The 23,749-nt window shown below is 42.4% G+C and overlaps 1 protein-coding gene across 1 annotated transcript in view; it reads left to right on the forward strand.

Moving 5' to 3' along the window:
• Nucleotides 1–286: 286 nt before the first annotated feature.
• LOC111068985 (neurobeachin) overlaps nt 287–23,749 on the forward strand; it is a 179,867-nt gene continuing 156,404 nt past the window's right edge. Inside the window, exon 1 of the mRNA XM_041595842.1 lies at nt 287–916. Within this exon, the coding sequence (XP_041451776.1) occupies nt 758–916 (159 nt within the window). The 5' untranslated portion in view covers nt 287–757. The remainder of the gene's footprint in view (nt 917–23,749) is intronic.

Here is a 23,749-nt window from a genome sequence, read left to right on the forward strand (position 1 = left end):
CACCAACCACCACAAAAATATCATCAAAAAAAATCCACCAACAAAAACAAAAAATTCAAAATATAAAACCACAGGCAAAACAAGTTTGAAACAAATACGAAACTTTTTCGCTCTGTTGTGCAATTAAAAATATAAAAGTTAATAGAAATTAATGTAAAAATAATGAGAATTCGCAGAGAGAGAAGTGCTTAAAGGCTTGCGGCGGAGAGAAGTGTGTGTGGGTGTTGCTCCCCCCTCAATATGTGCCCCAAGAAGTGGCAGCAAGACAGCGACAGCGACAGCCACAACGTGCTGCAACCTGATAAATTGGAAAAGTTTTTTTGCAAAATCAAAATCACGACATAAATCAAGCCAAAAAAAAAAAAAATTTTTTAATTAATAAAGAAAAAAATTTCAACTAATTTTTTTGTTCGTCTCCCCTCCAATTGCCTGGCAATATATCGTAAATTGTTTTTGAATATATGTCCTATATATAGGTATATATACTATATATAGCATTATATGTATTATATATCTGTGCATCGTGTGTGTGTGCCGTGTATCCATTCGTGTGCATTCCATCCATTAATTTTATAACTCAATCTATGCGAAAAATAAAAATCGAAATCTAAACTTAAATAAAAAAAAAAAACAAAAAAAAAAATTAACCGCAACGCGCTGGCAATGCGTTGAAAATAATATTGAATATTAATATCAATAACTACGCCATTCAATCAAAACACGAAACGATAAATCGAATCAATTTCAATCGACAAAAATGGCGGACATCATGCGTCCGCCGTACAGCGAGATCAAGCGGCCCGACGAAATTGTCAGAATGACAACCGCCGACAATCTTAAATTCGCCGTCCTCATCGGCCTCATCGAGGTTGGGCAGGTCACCAACCGTGAGGTTGTGAATACCGTACTGCATTTGGTAAGTGCTAATTTCATTTTTGTCCATTTTCCATTTGCAATTCGATTGCTTAACAGTTTTCTTGTGTTCACCAATTCCCGAGGAGAATATCAGCGATTCTGTGAGGGTCCCCAAATAATGTGTTATTTTGTTCAAGGGAATTTGCATTAATTCATTACTAAACTTTTCCTGTTCCCTGTTACTCGTATATTTCTTTCCTTAAACTATTTCATGGGAATTCAATTCTAACCATTTTTGGGTTTCCTCCTTTCAAAAGAAATGCCCAATTAAGCAGCCGAAAAATTCTATAATTTAGTTCATTAAAGTGCAAATTCACCATTTTGCCAGGCAATAAACAGAAAGTATTTCCCATAATTATAATTGTTATGAAAATTGAGACAAACTTTTCGACAAATTTCGTGGTAGAAAATTTTTGCTTTCGTTTAAAGAAAGAAAATTTTCTTTTTAGCGGCTCTGTGCGAAAAATCTCAGCTCGGAAAAGTAATTTGCCCTTAAACATACAGCCCACATGTATCCCTCTGACAGCCCCCTCCCATTAGCAGGAAAATTAACATTTTCCAAGCAAGCCGCAAAATGCAAAGCAAACTCTCGAGAAACGCAAAAGAGGGTGGGGTGGGGGATGGCTATGGTTGGTGCGGGGGATTATTCGGGGAAGTATGCCAAAAATCTGGTCCTCTTGCCTGTGCTGTGACTGTGATTAGGATCAAAGGACGAGGACAGGACTAAGACAAAGACACACACACACAGGCACACACACACACACACACACCTTTGCAAGGCACCAAAACAGCGCACAACCAAACCAAGAAAACCCCCAGAAAATCACCTCTAACCATCCCTCGCCTTCAATGCCACCCCGAACACCCGTCGCCTTTCAATGCCACCCCATGGGGCGGATACACATACAGAGACACGTATTATTATTATTATTATTATTATAACATATTTAAATATCTTGAAGCTTAATGAAAACACGACACCGTCGCTCATCATTACGGAACCCCCCCACAACCCTCAAAAAATGTGAAGAGAGCCCTCCAAAAACATTTCCCACCCAAAAACTCCAACAAAATCTATCCACTGAGGTGCCACTTTTTGTAGGAAAATGCGGCAAATTTTCAACAAAAAAAGGAAAAGAAAAGAGGGGGAAAGTGGAAAGTGGGGAAAGGGAAAATAGGAAAAGAGCGGGAAAGGGGTAATGTAATGTAAGGGAATGAACAGATAGACAGAGCGTGTAAGAGAGAGCGAGACCGGTGGTAGGCGACAGGGGAATAAGAAATTGAAAAGAAATTGAATTGAAGTTCGTCATCCGCTCGCCCGCTCGCTCGTTGCCATCCCACCGAACCACCCAACCACTGGTTCAGGTGCTGGCTTCTGCCTGATAAGATAAGCCTTAACCGGCAGATAAATTGTAGATACAGATACAGACACAGGTACAGGTACATACACACCTCCTACACCCCGCTCTATATACACATATTTTACCCAACGATCTGGAGATAAGCGTGAAAAAATGCGTTGACGTGTTCCAATGCAGAGAGAGAAGAGAGACGCCAGCGAAAAACGACAGCGACGACTCCCCCAAAAAAATCAATACGTGTTCGATTAATGATTATGGATATGTAGGGAAAATATATTAGATATATCTAGAATATACTTAGAGTGGTTTTTGCTGAACAGAGTCAAAGTTAATGGATGGCACTCTAATTAAATGAAAGAGACATTATCTCAACGATAATACGTGAACTATAACTTACATTAAATATAATAATAATGAAATAAATAACTTTTATATACCTGCTAAGGTTCTAAAACGAATATGTAATATTTTCTGCCAAGACAAATATCGATTCATGTTCCAATAAAGTAAGACAAGTAAGTCTATCCTTCAAGTAATTCCCCAATCCCCCGAAAGTAGAACTTGATCCACATCCTTGAGAGCTCTGGAGGCCTCACCTTAACCCCCACATTAACTGGAACTCAAACTCAAAGTCGAGGCAGGGGCACGGGCACCCATTTTGCCGGACTAAACTTCCGTCCGTCCGTCCATGGGTCAGTCGACATGCTGGCTTAATCGGTCATTGGGCTTGTTAGACGGCTCAATTATGCCCCGTTTTGCCATGTGGCGCATTTTGCTCTCTCCACGTCAAGCTACTCCACTCCACTCCACTCCAATCACCCTTGCCACCTCAATGGCCTGCCTGCCACATCTACCTACTGTTAACCCTCTAGGCGGCATGGCACGGCACGGTACGGCACTCCCCCGTTGTAGTGCCATGAGCCGTCTGTTGGTGTCACGTGCAAAGAGAGTGAGAAAGAGAGATGGAGAGAGAGTGAGGTAAAAGCCTCTTAATCGATTTGCCTTCATCTCTCTGTCTGCTTCATCTGGTTCTCCTTTTTTGCTGCTGCTGCTGCTACTGCTGCCTCAACTAAACGTTTAATGCAAATCGCTTTTCTTTTGGTAGGAAAAACCCCCTCGGCCATGATCCACAAACAAGAGTATAAACCCATAACTGTATTCGTACTTTTTACTGCCTCTGACTTTACAACAGTTTTCTTGTCTCTCTCTTTTTACTTGATAGCAAGGAGGCGCCTATTTCATCTCCCTTTCTCTTCCGCCCACCCCAACTGATGATTGCCGCTGACTCGCGTCGCGCAAGCGAAAAAGTATTTCAAGAGATATTATCTAGAGATTTCTTTATGCCTTAATTAAGCAAAGGAAACTTTATTTTTTGTGTCTTCGAAATGCTGAATGAATAAATTCTGATGGAATTTCGAATATTGTGTCGTATATTTACGATTGGGCAAGTTGGGAAAGGGCACTTTTTGATTGAAACTTTTTCTCAAATGAATTAGTTTATTAAACTTTTTTAAAATTATGTTATCTATGTACTATTTTTATTACATTTTTACTTATTAAATAAATACATTTATTCACCTTTATAGGCCCTTAAGAACAATTGGATATTTTTTAGGCTCTGTAAATAATATTTGAATATGTTTTTTAGCTGGTTTGGTTTAGTAATATTTTTGTAACAACCAATCTTATGCAGAAGCTCCATTTTTTTCAGTGTAGCGTTCTTTTTTATTTACGTGCATAAATATATGTATGTATGTATTGTATGTGTGTGTTGTCAGCCCTTATAAAAATACGATGAGTATTCCAGTCTCTATAAAAATACAAAACTTTAGTACGCGCGAAAAAAGTATGGAAAGGGTGTGCAAAAAAAAGAAATGGTTATAAATATATTCAAGATAAATATTTACATGCGTTCCGTTCCACGGTCAGCAATTGTTATTGCAGTAAAAAAAGTCAGAAAGAGAGAGAGAGAGATAAAGAAAAAAAAACTGCGAAACAGAGAAGAAAGATAAAGAACGAGGAAAAACTATAGAAGAAACGAAAAAAGAAGAAAGAAAAATAACTAAATAGAAAGAGAGAGAGAGAGAGAGAGAGGTACAACAACATTTAGTTAGCCATGGGTCTTCCCTTGCTACGCCCCCTCTGCCCTATCACATGGCACTCAGATAAAGTCATTCGGTCGCGAGGAGAGCGGTAAAAAATATACCAAAGAGTAGTCGAAGGAGAATAGAGCCAAAGAGAGAGAGAGTGAGGGTGGGGAGTGGGGAGTGGGAGACGTTCCTAACTAAATAATGTACGGGAACATACTTTGCTACTTTTACTTAATTTAATTAACGGCCCATGTCATGCAACAGCAACAACAATAGGCTAGGCGCCGAAGCACAACAACAACGTTGACGTCGTCGCCCTGTCAGCTGTTCAAGTTTCTGAAAAGGGAGAAGTGGGGGAGTGGCAGAAAGGGAGTATGTAATGGGAAAAGGGGAGACAAGGCGAACAGGGAGTAATGGGAGAAACAGAACGAGAAAGATGTCGACAAAGAGGAAACAATGAAAATAGGCTTTATATTGTTGGCATCCTGATGAAGGACACGACACCACTGCTTGACGGCACACACACACACACACACACACACACACCCAGACACACTGCTTGAGGAGTGAGTGGGTGAATGAATGGCCAGGGGCGGGGTGGTGTGTGCAAGGGATTGGCATTTAGATGGCGGCCGCAAAACAACACCAAAGTCACGAGCAGCAGCAGCGCGGGGAGCGAACGAAAGTGAAATGAAGGGGAAAAACAGAAGGCAGCAGTGGGAACAGAAGGAGCACGAACCACCTTATAGAATTGAAGCCTCGACCATGAAATACCCTGTATACTGTACAGAAAGTTGTGTGGTGGGGTGGAGAGAAAGAGAGAGATTGAGAGTTACACCACACAAAATCGTTGGAAAAAAAGGTATCAAATAAGCATAGACAAGGGGAATCGCTGACGGTCCTCTCTATCTCCTCTCTCTCTCGTATCGGGCGCAAACAGCGGCAGCAGCAGCAGCAGACTCCAAACTGCAGAGGAGCGCAGAAACGTCACGTCACGGAATTTCTCAGCCACGGCCTTCTACTTTTCTTCGTCTTCGTTCATTTCTTCTTCTTCCACTCTTTCCTACCGCTAATACAAAAACAAATACTGGAGGAACGGCTGCTGCTGGGTGCTCTGCAACGCAACCCTAAAATGCAAAAAAAAATTAAACAAAAACAATAACAAAAACGACCAACCAAAATCTAAATGCAAAAACCGTCGGGCGTCGCTCTGTCCCGTTTTAATTTGCCTACGGATTTGGCATTTTTCTTATTGTTGCATTTGGATTGTCTTTGCGTTTTTGCTTTTACACTTTTGCCTGCTACTGCTGCTGGCTCTCTGCCCTAGCGCTGCTTATGCTCTGCCACTGTTACCGCTCTGCCCAGGCGCTGCTACTGCCAGGCTATTCCACTGCCGAAGCTCTGCCCTCGCGCTGCCACTGACACCGCTCTGCTACCGTTTTGAATACGCTCTGTCGCTCTCCCAAGCTAGAGAATGAAATCGAACGGTTCTTTTTTCGGCTGCTTTTTCGCGTACTTTCGCCAGCAGGCGACAGAACAGTGGGCATAGGCATACTTTTTACTGCTTAAAATCTAAGATCGAGGATCCTTTTCATCGGAACGGTGGAACCACACCGTGGATGGATTTTCCATTAAAGTTTTGCCTATAAAACTAAATTCTAAATTTAATTTTTAATACCGTAACTAAATGATGTTGTTCCACTGTGGCCACACTGACGTATTTAAGATTCACATCCCAACTAGGAAAACGTGACTCCCAACAGGCCTCTGCTGCTCTGCTGCTCTGCTGCTCTACTGCTGCTGCTGCTCTGTCGTTGTTGTGTGCGGGTGCCGGGTGCCGGGTGCGGGTGTGTGCGCTTCAGCATAACAACACAAGGGTGGGGTTTGGCCCCCTGTTTGTGTGTGTGTGTGTGTGTGTGAGTGTGTGGATGGATGGTGGGGGAGTGAGTGGATGGGACAGACGGAGAGGCACAAAACGGAGACACGACAACCGCAAGAGATTTAACGACCAATAAAGAACAACGCAATGTTATTTAAGGACGACTACGTAGAGGAGTCGAGTTGGCGACTGCTAAAGGGATTCTCGCATGCGCTGCCACCCCCACCCCGCACCACCCACACACACGGCCGCCGTTACGTGGCACGTCTAGAACGTACCGCCGTATAACGGTACAGGCAGGGCGGGGGTAACGGAAGCAGGGGGAACGGGGGCAGGGTAACGGACGGACGTACTCGTATTATGTGTAACCGGTAGCCATTTCAACGGTTCTTTGATTGCGTGGCTCGACCATTCCGTTTCAGCCATTTCTACAGTGTTTGAGGGGGGTGTGGGTGGGGTGTCCACAGAGAGTGAGGGGTGGTTGGAGAGAAGTGGGTGGAGGAGGAGGAGGCGTGACACATTTATGGGCACATTTTGTAACGCAACGTGGCAAACTGATGAAAACTTCTGTGTGGCAGCAACTGTGGAACTTCATTAACGTCATTATCCTTCCCGCTCATGTGTGTGTGTCTGTATGGGTGTTTGTGTGTGTGGCACACGATGGCATAGGCAAAGAAGGGGGGCGATGGTGATGGTGGGAGGTGCATGCCAATGCCATAATCAGATTTTTGGGTTATTTCTGAGTCCTGCAGCCAAGCATCATTCAGAGTTTTTGGGGGGCAAACACTATTTAATTCTTGTTGAGATACGTGTCGCGTGTCATGCAGCAGCGCTCTTCGGTCTCTTTTAGAAAGGAATTCCGGCGTAAATTAACATACAAAAAAACAAAAAACTTTACAACTGTTTTATCCAGTTTTATCTCGAATTCTCGATTTAAATTCACTCATCGGTTATCCCCATTTAATGCCAGGGACAATCTCTTCTTGCCACTTGCCACATGCCGCATGCCCTATATATTGTATATCAAACGTGAAACTGATCTGCTGGCTAATCAAGTTTTATCTGAAGAACTTTGATGGCTATGTATAAAGAATAAATCACGAGATGTTTCCCCATCAAATTTTAATAACATTTTCAAGAGCGGACAAACACAAAGGCAGTGGCTGGCACTGGGGCATGTGGTATGGGGGGTGGGGGCATGGATAAGCGGGCGCTGTGTGGCAAATTACGTTGACGACAAATGTCGGAAGAAGAAAAGAAACAGAAACAAAAACAAAAACCCCCAAAAGGAATGAGAAAGAAAGAAGAAAAATCAATAAAATTCAATAGAAGGCAAACAAGAGAGAGAGAGAGAGATAGAGAGAAAAAGCGCCAAACGGTTTTATGGTCGAAACGGGTCTCCATATTAGGGATACAACGGGCTTGGATACGGGGGCGGACTTAAGGAAGGAAAACGAACACACAAACAAAAATTTTATTTTGAAAAAAATGTGTGTTTTATTTTTCTTTTGTTGTCGTTTTATTTATTGTAATATTGAAATGAACCTTCGCTCCGCTCCTGGGATGGTGACCCCGACAAGCTGCTGTCGCCTCGCCTTATTTATGTATGTGGCAAAGGGAAAGGTCATGCCACATCGAAGAAGGCGTTGACAAGGCGCCATACCCGACTCCCAGCATCAGCAGCCGCAGCGTCTCCCTGACAAGGTCAATAGCTCTATGTGGACCAATTGTTTCCCCTCTTACGCTTTGTGCGTTAATCCGCCTGTCTGCGATTCCTTTTTGCCCTGCCATTTCTCAGCGTAAGGGTTGTCAAATCCCCCCCGCTACCGTAACCGTAACCGAAACCGATACAGAAACCGTCGAACGAATCATCCATCCCTCTTGGTCTTGTCCTTGTCCTTTTGCTTTTCCTTTTCCTTTCTTTTTTTTTCCCCTTTGTTGTTGTTGCTGTGGCATCAACAAACCAGCGCCGCGATGACTCCCCCTCTGGAGACGCATCCGCAGGACACTTTGGCGCAAAATAAAATTAAGGAATCCGAGAAATCCGAATCCTTCTCTTGCATGGCAGAAGCCAGCGAACGGGGAAATGAATTGTCTGCGATTATGTAATTGACGAAAGTTGCGATTGAAAAAAAAAAAACCATTCAAGCGGATCCTAGGGCTGCCGCATCCCCTCCCTTAATTGTGTAACGTGGATTGGAATTTTTTCGATTTTTTCTTTTGAGGATTCAGCACTCAATAAAGCTCTCCCCAAATGAATAAAGATTTTCAGTTTTTATCAATTGAAAGTAGTTGCAAAATTGTTAAATATATAAGAGTCTTCCTTTTTCTGATAGACTTTCTGTATAAATTTCGCCTAAGCTAACTCCTATTATTCTCAGCTATTGGTACTCGCATAAAGCTCGCTCAGAAAATATTTAATCGCTATGGAATAGCTCTTAAAATGTCACTAAACTTACCTTTCATATATTTCCAAAAATATCTTAAAATTAAAATGTAAATTTTGTAACATTTTTATGCCACATTTGAGATCTTTCTTACGGATTTGATTGCAAAGAAAATACCCAAACACCTCGTGGTAAATGTCCTTTCGCTTAAGGGATATCCTTTGTAGAGCGTAACCTTTGTCTTTCGTTGCATCACTTGAAAGTGAATGGGAGTAAAATATGTATTTGTAATTTGTAGCAATACTCTGCCCAAAAACAATAGCAAATACACTTTTCTTAGTGTTTGACAGCACTTTGATGAAGCTTAAATGCTGTGGAAAATCGATTTAGAATTTCTCTCTCTCTGTTGCAAATGAATATCGTTACCCACTTAATTGATTCTATAATACTTTCCGATGACTGCACACACACACACACACACACACAGAGAGCGAGAGAAAGAGTGGAAGGGACAAAGCCATTCAAGGACAAAATGACACAAAAAGACACACATCTACATCTACAGATACAGAAAGCCAGAGCAGTCAGGGCAGTCGGGGCAGTCAGGGGCAGTCAGGGGCTTATGTGTCGCCCCAGCAGGACCTGTCCTCTAATGGCAATTCGGTTGCGTATTTTGCTCGGTTCGCTCTCCTTCTGATGGCTTTTCAAATAAAGTGCAAACATAAATGCCAGCTGAGTGCAAATAAAAGGGAAAATCTTGCCAATTGAGTTGAACAGATTCTCCAGAGATACTCGCTGAAGGCAGGGGGGTGGGCCGTGTATGCCGTGACCCGTTGGATATTCATTTGCCCAGAATGGGTGTGGACTTAATGGTGACACGAGCCGCCAGAAAAAAACACAGATTTTTTGCTGGGTGTAAATCTTTAATGATCTTTGACCTTTTGATCTGCCAATCTGCCAATACAGATAAATAGTATTCGTTTCATTTCTTTTGTGATTTTTATTCATCTCCTTCTGATTTTCTTCATCTCTTTCGGGGGGAGTACTCTCACATTTTCTTCTATTTTTTTTTTTTATCACTTTCTGGTGCTCTCTTTCTGCGGTTCTGCAACTCCATCTCTTTCTGCTCTTCTGCAACGCTATCTTACGTACTCCCATCTCTTTCTGCTGTTCTTGCCATCTCTTTTTGCCATCTTCTCTCCATAGCTTTCCACTGCACTGCGGACATTTTCATTTTCATTCCGCTGGAAAGGCAAATCGAATCAATCATCAAATCAGTTTGGGTCTGGGGGGTTCTTGGGGTTCGTTCTTGGCAAAATGTTGTTGCATGCATAAAATGAATGGCATATATTTCACATCTCCAACCCCATAGCCTTTCTTCATGTTATATTCGCAACGAAAGTGGAAAAGATGTTGCCTTATTTACCCTCCCCCTCCCTGGTCGGACAGGGAGAGCCTGGCAGGATGGAAAGACCAATCAATATATGTTTGCACAAGGGAGCGGCAAGCAAAAACAACCCAAAAAGAAAAAGGAAGGCGTATTGCAGGCATTGTGGGGGGGGGATGTCGTGAAGTCCTGCAACAGTTGAAAGAAACAAAACAAAATGTCAGAGACATGAACATCATTTATAACCGAATGAAAGATGTGATGGAAACGATGCAATGATAATGATATGATGATGATTATGATGATGATATCTGTGGGCATTTATCTGAAAGGTGTTTAACAAAGGGAAGCCGTAAGTAAAAGAAATGCGATTAGAAGTGATGGGCATGGGAACAGCAGGTGAAGCCTGCCTTTTTCCAGCATCTGCCTGGAATTCAACAGCAACAACAATTGTCGAGCATCAGGTTCACGACGTGTTTATTGTTCTAGTACTACATATTCTCGGACATACTCTCTTGCAGCATTCGCTTGTGCAACTCGAGTCGAGCATTAGTCAGCAGTTGGTAGGCAAGGATACGGATACGTGCCCAAGGGCTGATTCAACGCTTTAACTTCTTAAGAGATGACAAATTAAATGGAAGGACTTTCACGAAGTGATTTGCAGTAAACGATAAAGTTCTGCAGTACAACGGAGAACAATATCCTTACATAATACAATATTCAGGAGATCAGAGCTTCATACGCGTAAGAGGACGTCACATTGCACAATCAGTTTTCCCAAGGACTCTTTTTGTGCGACTCATGTGTGGGCGACGCGTGTGGAGAGTCCTCCTGTGATATCATTCATAATTTATACAACTTTAATGAACAACATTAATATGCGAATTATGACAACGCAGGACAATCCCTGCAGGACATCGGTGCGCACACCCTTCCGATGGAAGGACATGCCACAAGGACAATGTCCCAACCCGCCCACATAGTTGCGGCCAAGCCACCAAAGGCTGTGTGGCAAAAAAAAAACCAACTGAAAATAAAATAAAATAAAATATAAAATGTACTGAAATGAAATGACAAAAACTCGACAACACTTTTGGGATAACATTGTAAATTTTATTATGCCCCACACACAGAGCGTGGGCAGAGGAGGATTATCCTGATGGGGGATGGGGACCGGGGACAGAGTTGAAGGTGACTCAGGGATTTGGTGCAGGGTAAAAAAAAAAAAAAAAAAACACAGAACTAATTTGTCCGGCAACGAAATCAAATATGAGTCTCCCCCCCGCTGCCAATTCCTGTATTAAGTATATAAATTAGTTCACTGGGGCTTACTCCGAGGATTACAATAGACAAATGGAGGCGCACACGCATACAGCTGCAATGTCAACAGAGAGAGAACGGGAATATTGTACGTGTAAGTGTGCTTGACAACCCGTCCCTTGGTAGACTGTCATTCAAAGGGAAATATTCCCTGAAGAGTGCGCTTCACACGATTGTCATGATGATTGTGGGAACATTTTTTTATTATATATTAACTTATTTTGTTTTAAAGGGAAGACCTCTTCAATTCTTGGACTTAATTCATATTTGCTGTGCGTTATCGATAATTATCGATTATTGATAAGCAGCTGCGCTGCGATTTTCAATAGAAAATGCGTTTGAAAAATAACCACGCGATGAATACAAGCGCTCGATAACACACGGTATCGATAACTATCGATATTTACTTTAATTTGATAATCCACTTAATAAGTGATCCTGGGTGCTCGATGGAAAAGATACATCAAGAGGTCCCACCACCACTATTCGATAAGTCAAAACGATGTGTCCCGATTGCTAAGCGCATTTCGCTTTAAAAAATGAATGGATTGACCTTTGAGCTTAGCCCATCGGATGACACACAAAAAAACTAAACTAAAACGAACTTGAACATTTAGCTATTCAAATATTATCACAATAGATGGACGGAGGACGGAACGACACACACACACAAAACAAGAACTAAACCCATTCGATGTCAAAGAGAGAAGCACTCCCTGGTCCGGAATGGGAGAATGTCCAAAATGGATTCCAGCTAAAACGAATATGTATATACATATATGCGCGAGTATACCATTTGACAATCAATACATATAACCGCTGCATGTGTCCATCCGTTAGTCAGACACAGCAACGACAGCAACAGCAATAGCGACAGCGACAGCAAATGCAACAGGACTACACAGGAGACAGGGCAACAAAGGAAAGGTGTGTTGGCCAGGTTCATTGTTGGCCATGTCCATCAGTTGTTGGCTCGCGGGGACTGGTTTTGGGATATTGGATATATGTTGTGGGGGTTTGGTGGTGTGGGGGGAGTTGGCGTGCGCCTGGCTATGTTTTGTGGCTGCAACAACAACGAGAATTGACCGCCGCAACAAAGGGCTTGGAAAAACTCAACACACTCCACCGAACGACGAGAGACTATGCCAATGCCTTTGTTAACAAATACACAAACCATAGATATTGTGGCCAGGAATTCATAAGATACTTTCCGGGCAAAGAGAAGTGTATCTATGTAGCGGAATATCTTTGCAGTTATCTGTGAAAGTCCACATACAGCTACGACCGTTTAATCTTTTTATTTTGCTGCTCTTGATGTTTTTTTTTTTTTGTGAGCTAATCTTCTTTCGCTCGCTTCAAGTAACTCATTAAATTTTTGCATTTCTCGTACATTTTGTGCCGCCTCAGGCAGAGGTGCGTAATGGGAGCTAAACTGGAAAGGATTGTCTTGCAAATGGAGTGTGAGATGTTTCGTCCTGTTTAAGCAAGCATTTTTCACATTGCTCTGCACATTGTTCCTGCAGGCAGGCCTATTTATGCTCTGAGTCCCAGTCCTTTGTCCTTTGTACATCTTAATTGACTGGCCTCTTAATTGCCTCTGCCCCCGTGATACTTGCATTTGTAGAAAGTACAAAAAAATATCTCTCTCTTTCTGGACTTTCACGCCTAAAGGAAGGAGCACCTTCATCTATCTACAACTATGAATCAATAGGCACAATATTGATTACATTTATTGATGGATATCGAATTGTCGAGGCACACTCATTGTCCAGACCTGTCCAGGCCCCCCAACTTGCTCTATTCAACTGCAGGATAGATAGAAAAGATATCGAGACACAGAGAGAGAGTGAGTGAGTGAGAGAGATCTCCTCTGGACATGAAAGTTTTGCTTGTTCTACTATTAATTACATTGAATTAAGTATATGCTGCCGTTGCTTTTGTGTTCCAAGTGTGACAAGTGCTCCAAGTTGAAACAAAAATATTTGCTCCACGGGAAAGTTCATCATCAGGAGCAGCACACTCCTGCCTCTGCCTCTGCCACATCCTACGCTCCACAGCCACTGCCACTGCCACTGCCACTGCCACTTGCAACAATGTTAATTACAAACTTTCGAGTTGGACACAAAACTAAAACAAATTACATGAGCGTCGACAGCACCGCCAACGCCAACGGGGGGCGGCGGTGGCGGGCTTAACTGACAGCAGCACAGCAGCAGCAGCTGTTCTTAGTCTCGAACACACACACACACAGAATCGCAAAAGTAAAGTTAACCTCAAAAACTTAAGGCACAAGTCGAGGCTGGCAATGCCCTCTCCATGTGCTAGATACGAGATTTCGATATCATGGGTTAAAACATAATCAATTTAGTTATAAACTTTGTGAGCGCGCGCAAACACACATAAAAAAGTTCTACATCATTGAGAACTAATGAAATTGTATAAATTGTTGCCATGGCATTGGGTGCTAAACGAGGATAGAGTGTGCAGTGTGGCTAGCATGACATCTCCTCTGCTCTTGCTGCCATGCTCTTTAGCCCCGAAAAGGTTGACACACTTAGCCTGAGATCCAATCAGATATGTATCTGTACTCTTTGTTAGAGTATATGCAAAAGGCTCACTTCTGGACACTGTTTTGACAAAATTGCATAGCAATGCAGGGTAATATTTGGCCAATCGAAAAGTTTGTGGCATATGCATGTAGATTGCTGTGCATGAACTCTGTGTGGCAGTGCTGCCGTGCTGGTGTGGGCATGGCCTGTGTGGTGTGCCCTACCGTTCGTACATGAAGTTGTTGCTGTTCCAAAATTGTGTCCAATTATGTTGGCCCGTAAGTAGCTGCTGCGTTGGTAATCATGTTTTACACGCCTCCACCAATTTCGGGTGCTGCACTGCTGCTGCTGGCTGCTGTTGCTGTTGCTGCTGCTGCTGCTTCTGCTGGCTGCTGTTGTTGCTGCTGTTGCTGCTGTTGCTGCTGCTGCTATGTGTGTAAAGGCATACACGTTTATTGGGTTCATAATATATCTAATTGATGAATTGCCTGTGCCCTGTGGGCAGTGGAGTTCTGGCTACCGATCAAGCTGTCGGGGTCACCATTATTTAAAATGAAATTTTAGATGGATGAGGCCATGAATGACGGGCGCACACAGGCTATGGCAGATTTGATTAGGAATGGAATGCATTGCATAGCTGCAATGTGCCACATAACATGATGATGGCGTTTATTGGCGAATAATTTTAGTGAACTTATCCATTAAAAAAACGTCCATGGATAACACCCGATAATGCTCTAGAAATGTATTCGATTGTGGAATAAATAAAACCAGGATATCTTTGCCATTTGTGTGACAGATTGATGGTTTCTACAGCTGTTTTTTTTTACTTTTTTTGATGTCACCTTTTCGTTGTGAAAATCTTAGGCAATGTTTACGGGTAGTTGGAAATGGAAACAGACTTTAAACATTATTTATTTGTTAGTTAAATGAATGATGTGATGTGGTGTAGATCTGTGATTTATCGATATATATCGGCAGTCAAATTAAGGCAACATTTGATCTTAGTTGATGTGTAAGTGCTGGTTACAGAATCGATTTATCATTGAACTTCCACGCCCAGTGGTTTTTTTTTTGGCATTCATCGTCAGACCTTGACCGTGTAACTTTTGCTACAGTATGGTATGAGATTTCCTACTCCCCCCCTTATATATATATATATTTTTGGCATACAGTACGTGGTATTTGTTCAGTTACTTTTTCCGCTTTGGCGCACTTAAAAAGCAATTTAGTCTAATTACATTAAGTAGTAGGAAACAGCAGCCTCGTTCTGCGTCCTGTGTCCTGTGCTTCCTAACTTGTGCGTGTGTCCATAAACCAAACGAAGAAAGTACTCAAATATGCTGCTGTACGTGTGTGTGTGTGTGTGTGTGTGGCGGGTGTTCGTGCGTGTGCCTCAGGGCGAGAGAGAGAGAGAGAGAGAAAGAGAGGACAAAATATTGCGCTTTTAGGCCCATAATTACCTGAGAAGTTTTGCCTTCTCTGCCTTCGCTGCCATTGAGGCTCACTTCTGTTTTGCCATTGTCCTTTGGTCATGCCTCTGGGCATCCTGTCTTGTCTCTCACCAGTCTCCCCACTGCCCTCTCTCTCTCTTCATTATTACGCATTATTATTACCCTGCCTCCCCTGCCATTCACATCTCTCTATCTCCTTGCACCCCGAAGGCTCATCTTCTTTTCCTTTGTTTCCCTTGCTGTTGTTTCTTCTTTTGTTTTCAGTAAATAAATCAGCGTTTTCCAAGTAACTTTCTTCTTCTAGAGAGTGGTATAACGAGTGGTGGCGGTGGGTTGGGGGGTAGAAAAGTATGAGAAAATTAGAGGCTGAGAGTAGATCTCTGAGGGGATTTGACTTTGCCTGTTGTTGTTGTGTCGCCTGTTCTCGCATTGATTGGTTAATTATAATGAGCTTAGCCAAGAAAAAAAATGGTAGAGAAAAATAAGGCCACACAGAGAGAGACAAAGACAGAGATAAAGTGAGAGATAGAGAGAGAGAGAGAGAGATGGAAAGAGGGAAAGAGAGAGGTTGTGGAATAAATGTAACAATTATAGTGATATGCCCACAAGATGCCATCAAAAAGGGAACAAGAACCGAATAAGATTTATGTGTGTGTGCAGTGGAGAGATGGACACATACAGTAACTACCAAAACTATAAGACCCCGGCATAAACTTCCATCCAAAGTTGAACTTTTATGAAATTTTATTTAGCCTTTGGAAGCACTTGCACAATATTGAAGAGGAAAACAAAATGAAAATACATACATATGTATTATATATTTTCATTAATTTTTTATAATAATAAATAATTGCCAGCCATCCTTAAATTTATTCATACTAATACCAGAAGGATTTACCGCATCTACCATCTGTCCGAATATATTGTAAATGTACAACCGAAACGCACTGTAAGCTTTGGGTTTGAGTCTGGCCGCAAAATGTAGGCAACGAGCGTCGGCTTTGGGTCGTCTCTCGGAGATTTTGATTTGATTTGGTGAAAATTGCCAACACAAAACACACACACACAAATGGAAAAACAAGAGAAAGGTCTGGCAATGGGATGGAACGGAACGAAACGAAACGAAACGGCGATGGATGTTGTCGTCGTCGTCGTCGTGGATGTCGAGAGGGTGTTCCGGGTGGGGATTGAAACGAAAACTGGCAAATAAATCAAATGAAATTTGTGTGACAATTTCTTCCACTCCGCCTCCGACTCCACAGAAAAGCAGAGCGGAAAAACAATGCATCTGTGGGTGTGGTGTCTGTGTCGCCTTCTGTATTTATTTAACGTTATTTTCTCTTGTCAAATAAACGAACACACACACACACAATGAAAGCTAATTCAATGCGTCACTACCTCTCCTTCTGTTTTTTCATTCGGTTTCCCTTCGAGGAAAATTATCCCTTAACAACCAAGAACAACGAAAGAACAGAAACAAAAACAGTGGCAGAGGCAGACGAGGAGAAGGGCAGACGGATGACCTGAAAGCAGAACAAAATGTATTACAAATTCAATTATCAAATATTTTTAAGTCGTTTTTTTGAGCTGAAACAAAAACAGCATCACAGAAACAAAACAAAAAACAAAAACAACAACGAAAAATGACACAAAAAAATAAAACCAAATGAAAAGCGAACCCAATTTTTGTGGAGCTGAGGGAATTACCCTTGAGGCAATGTAACCATAAGAGTCTTCCAAGAAAGACTCTGAGCAAACCAAAAATACTCGTATTATTTTGGTTAAATATTTGCTTTTCTTTGCTCGCTCTCTCTCTCGTCATTTACCTTGATATATGTACGAGTATTATTAATTTTCTTGGCTAGACAATGCCAACGGAGAAAATAATTCTGTAGAATTTTCTCCAGCATTTCTGTATTAAGGAAAAGCTTCTTTAATGCTGTAAATTTGTAATGCGTAGAAATGTGTGTACCATTTTCCATACAATAAAAGCTACTTTTCTGATTTTATTTTTTTGGTTGAATGTTTTGACAGATTTTTGCTTGTCTTTTTTCTTGAACGTTGCACAGGTATTTTAACCAATGATAATATACAAATTAAATGCATAGCGAGGCAGAAAAAAATGCTACAAGTTAGCTTAGAAAATCTTATAAAATATGGAACCTCATCTGAAGAATGAAAACATCCAAAAGGAAAAAAGAAGACTTAAATTAATTTCTATTGTTAAATAATTTGGATTTAAAGACTTATTTAAATACAAATAATTGTTTTAAAATTACAACAATGCGCGTTATGTCAGGACTTTTCCTTGACATGTGAGGAACTCTACGAAATCGATAATTTCCTGGAAATTCGCGTAATTTTGTGTTGAACTTTAATCCGCTATTGTTGTGAAAACGAAAGCATATTTTTTGGTGCTTAATTCTGTGAATGCTACGACCTTCTGTCGTCCTGCTGTAAGTGCCTTTCGTCATTTCCCAATTATCGATGCATCCCCCCTATTTTTTCTGTCTTTCCCTCATCTGCGATGCCCTCTTTTCTGCCTTCACTCATCTGTGATTAACCCCCTTTTCCTGCCATCATTCAGCTGCGATTTTGCCCCCCACGAAAATCCTGGGACATGGAATAAGCGACATTGAATGGGGGTCACATGCGTTTGCCTGTGGAATAGACGGATATTTCAATCTCATAATGCGAGCATCGCTGCTGAATCATAATGACTTTTGTGGTGGAGGCATGGATTGGGGGGCAGGTGGAGCATGACAAACTTTCCCTTTTCAGCTATGCCACTCCACTGCCCCGCTGGCCGCTGCTCCTTCCGTAGCCTTGCGGCTTATGCAAATCAAAGTGTTGTGCAATTTTAATGAGCCACCGCATCTCCTGGCTGCTGGTTCGCTTTCTCACTCTGGCTGCCACATCACACCATGAAATTGAGGAAAAACTTGTAAATGATGGAGGGAAAAAGTTAGTTCTCACTCGCACACACACACACACACACACAGAAAGAAGGAGAAATAGGGAGAGAGAGAGGTCACACACACACATGCAAATGAGATGCCTTGGAATATGCAGTGGAAATTATTGGGGTAAAAAATAAAACAAAGAAAAGAAAAATTCCAAGCGAAACAAAGAAAGAAAGCAACACACACACACACACACACACACACACACACACACTGCTATGGGACAAACAGAGACAGGGAGAGTTATTGTGGGAGGGGGGGATTGCCCAACGATTGGCTTACCCTCCTCCCGTTCTGCCTTTAACTATAACCTGGTGTGGTGGGGAGGTAGGAAATCCATGAGTTGGCAACAGAAAAAAAAAACTCATGCTAGGGGTCGAATCTAGTGATACCCTTTACAAAGACGCAGAAGAAAAAAAAGCGGAATAAAATCGTAAGATTATTAATACAAAAATTGTTAAAATTTCGCATTTTGGCCTTTCACTTAGGGGGGAAAAAAAATCAAGATTCTGCATTAAAATTCCCAACCAAAAATCGTTTGAAAGTGAATGATTGTATTTTTTTTTTTTTTTTGAATATTTACGATCTAAATTCATTTAAAAAATTGCAAATATATCCGTTCTATTAGGAGAAATATTTTACTGCTGGCAGAAAAAAAATAGTTCCAGCCTAGAAACAGAAAGACACATAAAATGACAAGTCATATCTCCTCTGTGTCTCCCTCTGCGTGACAAACATATCCCATGCATGATCGTACCCCTCTTCTACCACCAAAGGGTATCATGCTAAAGAAACAAAGAACTTGAAAATAAAGTTAAAAAAAGAAAACTTGAAGCGTTGGATGATTTTTGATGGCAAATCGAAGAAAAGCAACTCAACTGCGGGGGAGAAGCAGCCTTTATCCTTCCACCATCATCTGCATCATCATCATCATCATCTTCTCCTCTCCTTCTTCTTTTTTATTTTTTGACTGAAAAGTGGGCGTGTCATGTGGGAGTGTGTATGTGTGTGTGTGCGAGGATGCCACGGCAAGCGATTTGCATATAAATGATTACGGAAATAAAAAAGGAAGTTGAAAATAGACAGAACTTCTTTCAGGACAGACAGACAGGCAGGGATGTGGGGATATGAGGTGGGCTGGTGCGGTGGGGGGTGGGGGGGGGGGGCGGTCTAAAGATGAGGCTTACGAATGGGGCAGGGGCAGAAGCCCCTCTTTTCGCCTTTTAGTTGTCGCTGGGAATGTTTTTTCGGGGCTCCCCTATTCGACTGCCAAATAAGATGTCATTGCAGCAGCGCAGGGAGAGGGGTAGACACAGTACTGAAAGGGGGTGAAGATAGGGGAGGGTTAAGGGTGAGTTGTGGCAGGGCTTTTCCGGCCCCGGAGCCACCAAAAGACCCGGGGGCCAGAGTTTGGGTCCAACTTGGAATGCATTTTCGCTTACATTTTTGCAACATTTCTGCTAAAATATTTGTTGCAATGCAGCCAAAACGTTTTCCAAGAGGACAAACCGAAGAGAACAGAGCCAACAGATGGTGGGAAAAGAGAGGGGGTGACAGGGAAAAGAGAGAGCTAAGAAGGCTAAAAAGAGCTGAAGAGAGCTCTTTGGCTTAGTTGGCCCGCTGCCTGCTGTCCTGTCCCATAGTCCCTCAGTCCCGCTGTCCCGCATAAGTATGCTGTGAAAATGCTTTGGGATCAGCATGAAAAATGTCCCAACCCGCACGCGCCCCCGCCCACCGAGAGCCCACATCATTTTCAATGAAGGGAATTTAAATTTTTGTTGGTCAAAAGAAAATTACTGCAAAAGAAAAATGGTTAAATTACAAGAAGAGAAAGGAAACTTTAACTTAAAGCTTGCGGCCGGCATATCTCTGGGATTGAAGATGAGGGTTCTCTTGAAAATGTTCTCTCTTTGGTTTGTTCCTAAAAATATATATATTTTTTTCCGTATATTAAATCAGATTTAACGGAGAATATTTTTTAGATAGTTTATTTGCAAATATTAAAGATATTTCCTGTCAAAAGAAGCCAAGAACAATGTCTGCTCTCTGTCTCTTTCCTCTCTTTGCCTCTAGCCTTTTAGATTGTATGGGAATTTTCTTAGATAAGCTCCCAAGAGCAGCTCTAGATATCTTATGCAAACGAAAAACGAAGAAAACTTTTTCATTGACCGAAGCCCAAAAGGTGAAGCCAAATATAAATTCGCTTTCGCTTTGATTTGCTTACCTTTTCCCCAACTAATCCTGCAGCTTCTACTGCTGCCTCTCCTTCTCCTGCTCCTGTTGCTGTTGCTTCTGGTACCTGATTTTCCTTCTATTGAGCGAAACAAAAGCGTAACAAAATAGAAGTAGAAGCGCAACAACAATGGGGAGATGGAGATGGAAATGAAGAAAGCAAAACAATGACACGAAATGACATTGATGAATGATGCCAACGAGAATGATAGATTGATGGATTGATAGATGCCGCCACGTGCTCTCTTTCTCGCTTTCAGTTCCATTCGCCATGCTTCTGTTATGGTTCCCCTTTCTCTGGGCCCCCCCCCCGTTGAATTGATAATGAGAGCAGCTTTTCATCAGTAAAGCTGCGTCTTGGCTTAATTAATTTCCCACTTCTCCTCCTCCCCTCACCCACTAATTAAACTTTTCTTTTACTTCAGGAGGTGGAGGAGGAGCTCTTTCGCTCTCTAACTATTTTCTATAGGTAGAAAAACTTTCAAAAACTTTAACTAATTTTAAATGTGGCCTAGGAATGACGAAGGTGACGATTGACTAACTGACGTATTGCTGGGAAAAACAGAAGCAAAAACAGCAGCAGCAGCAACAACAACCAACAGCAGCCACTATTGTGAGCTTGGGGCATAGGGAAAACTTTTAATTACCAAGCAACAAGGCGGCAATGAGGCACGAGTCCACTCCCAGGACCTGCCACAGCCAGAGTCTTTCAATTACACTGGCTAACCATGCCCGTGGGCGTCCAGCAGGAGCAGCAGTAGCAGCAGTAGCAGAAGACCAAGCCACAAGCCCAGACGGAGAAGCACAACCGAACCAGGAGCAGGGACCAAGGACCAGCGCCAGGACTCTGGACCAAAGCCCGAGTTGTTTTCAATGTGGCCAAAAACTTATTGTGCCCACGTTCCCCCATCTTTCAGTTCCGTGGTCTCACTCCCTCTTTCTCTTGCGCCCTAAAACCAGCAAAAGGTAAAGCACACAAAAAAAAGAAAAAGAAACAAAAAAAAGTAAGGGGAAAATAAAAAAAAGAAAAGACCAGAAAGAGGCGAGAAAAACAAAGTTTATTTGAGTTGAGTTCTGGTAAAGGCACCATCAATGGGTTAAGACTTTTGGTTATCCTGGAAATTGGTTAGCCTGGAATCCTGTATGATGGAAAAATGCCCAACAGAATTTGGGAAGATTATTGAAACTGTTATTAAATTTAATATCAAAATTAAATCATAGCAAAAATTATATAAAATCCCTAGAAGTGCGGAGAAGATCTGAAGCAGAGGCAGCATAAGCCCTAGTCCTGTATACCCCTGGCTACCCTTTGAGAGTACTTTGCCCCAAGGCAAGATGTTGCCAGAGTGGCAGATAGAGAGGAAAATTGGTGGCAGGTAGGGGATTTTGGTGGATGGATGGCTGGTTGGGCGGACTACTGGCTGGGGCGGTCTGTCGGCCAAAGACCAAAGTTATTTGCGAAGCCAAGGCTGGTTCAAGGCAGCATGAATTCGAAATGAAGCGAACGAACCACCTTTCAGAGCTAACACACCCTCCTATGGTACACCCTTCACTTCGCAGACTTTTTCGTCCACACCCACCACACCTAGGACTTTTCCTCCTACTTCTGCCTTGCCTTAGAGTCTTCCACCGTTTTCCACGACTTTTCTTTGGGGCTATGCAACATTTTTATTTGCGCTAAATTAGGCAGTGGCCAAAAAAGAGGAAAGGAAAAATATGCAATGCAGAAAAAAGAAATGAGATGAAATGCAGATGAAAGAAAAGAGATGGAACGTGGAAGGCACAACGAGATGAAACATATTTAAACAAAAAAAAAACACAATTATATTTGCGACTCCAAAATGAGCATTAAATTGCTTCATCATGTACACGACATGCATCTTGTTATTGAATTTTTGGGCACTCTTCTCTTTAGAACTTTTCGCTTGTACATATTTCGAAGAATAAATCTGTGAGCAATGCTTAAGAAAGAGACAGTAACAGAGAGAGAGAGAGAGAGAGAAAGAGAGTCTGTTGCCACACGTTGAATGGCATTTGCCGCATCTCAAAATTCAATATCCACTACTACGTGAGTGCAAAGACAGCGAGGAAGATGATGGCTCGCAAGAGTTAAGAGCGGTCCAGCCTCCAGCAAGAAGGTTCTCGCTGAATCATAAGCTCCACTGGCCAACCCACTACACCCACACATATGGTGCATGGGGGAGGGGCGGCGCTGGAGCTGAAGCTGCTGCAGGGACACAAACACTCGAGCGTGGAGCGGGGAGAGAGCAGGCACCAGAGAAATGCGGCAACTGTTCCAAAAGTTTCCCGGCCGAAAAGTCGAGACAGCAAATTGGAAAATTTTATGCCATAGTTTCCGCTGCTCCTACCCCTTCCTGCCCCCTGCCTGCACTCCCTTGTTGCTGATGCCCCCATCCAGCCACTCTTTCCCGTTCGGTTTTTCTTTTTTTTGTGTTATATATTTTTTATTTGTTGCCGCTCATAAAACAGACAACGTGATGGGAACGCTTCGGTTCGCTTCGCTACGGTTTTGGGTCAGTCCCGGACTGTGGGTCTGTGGTGGCCAGAGGTTTATGTGATTTCGTGGGCTAAGCAAGAGCGAGACAGGGCTAGGAGGGATGTGAACTAGGCGATAGTGAAAGAGAGAGAGAGAGAGACAGAGAGATGGTATGGCCTCAAGCCATGGATGGAATTCTGAATCTCCTCTGATCAGATTATCCATAGCATACTTTCCCGCGCTGCTCCCAGCTCGATGCACTATGGTCCCATGCCCGCCACCCAATCCCCCGCCACGGCCCCCTCCCCTGCTTTACGCCCGCGTGAAATGGCATGTTTAACATAAACTTACCCAATATGGGACTAGAACCACCAAAAAACAATAGTCCCCTCCTTAACATGTATAAAAGAAAACCCACCCAACAAAACAGAAACCAAAACAACATGGTTGTTGGCGAAACAAGTGAACCCAGAGGCTATACTCACCCAAAACCCAAACTTCACCCACGACACCCTGAAACGCGTTTTCCACCCAAAAAGAGGACAAACAAGAAAAAGTACCCCCAAAAAAAAAATTAAACAACAAAAACAAACCCCACACAATCAACCCCCCAAACACCCCCCACAACCCAAAGCTAATATAAATAACAAAAATACCGGCTGGAAAAAAACTTAACAAAATGTTTTGGTACAATTTACAAAAACAAATATGCTAA

Source organism: Drosophila obscura, unplaced genomic scaffold (genome assembly GCF_018151105.1).
Source record: "Drosophila obscura isolate BZ-5 IFL unplaced genomic scaffold, ASM1815110v1 contig_84, whole genome shotgun sequence".
Taxonomy (NCBI): domain Eukaryota; kingdom Metazoa; phylum Arthropoda; class Insecta; order Diptera; family Drosophilidae; genus Drosophila; species Drosophila obscura.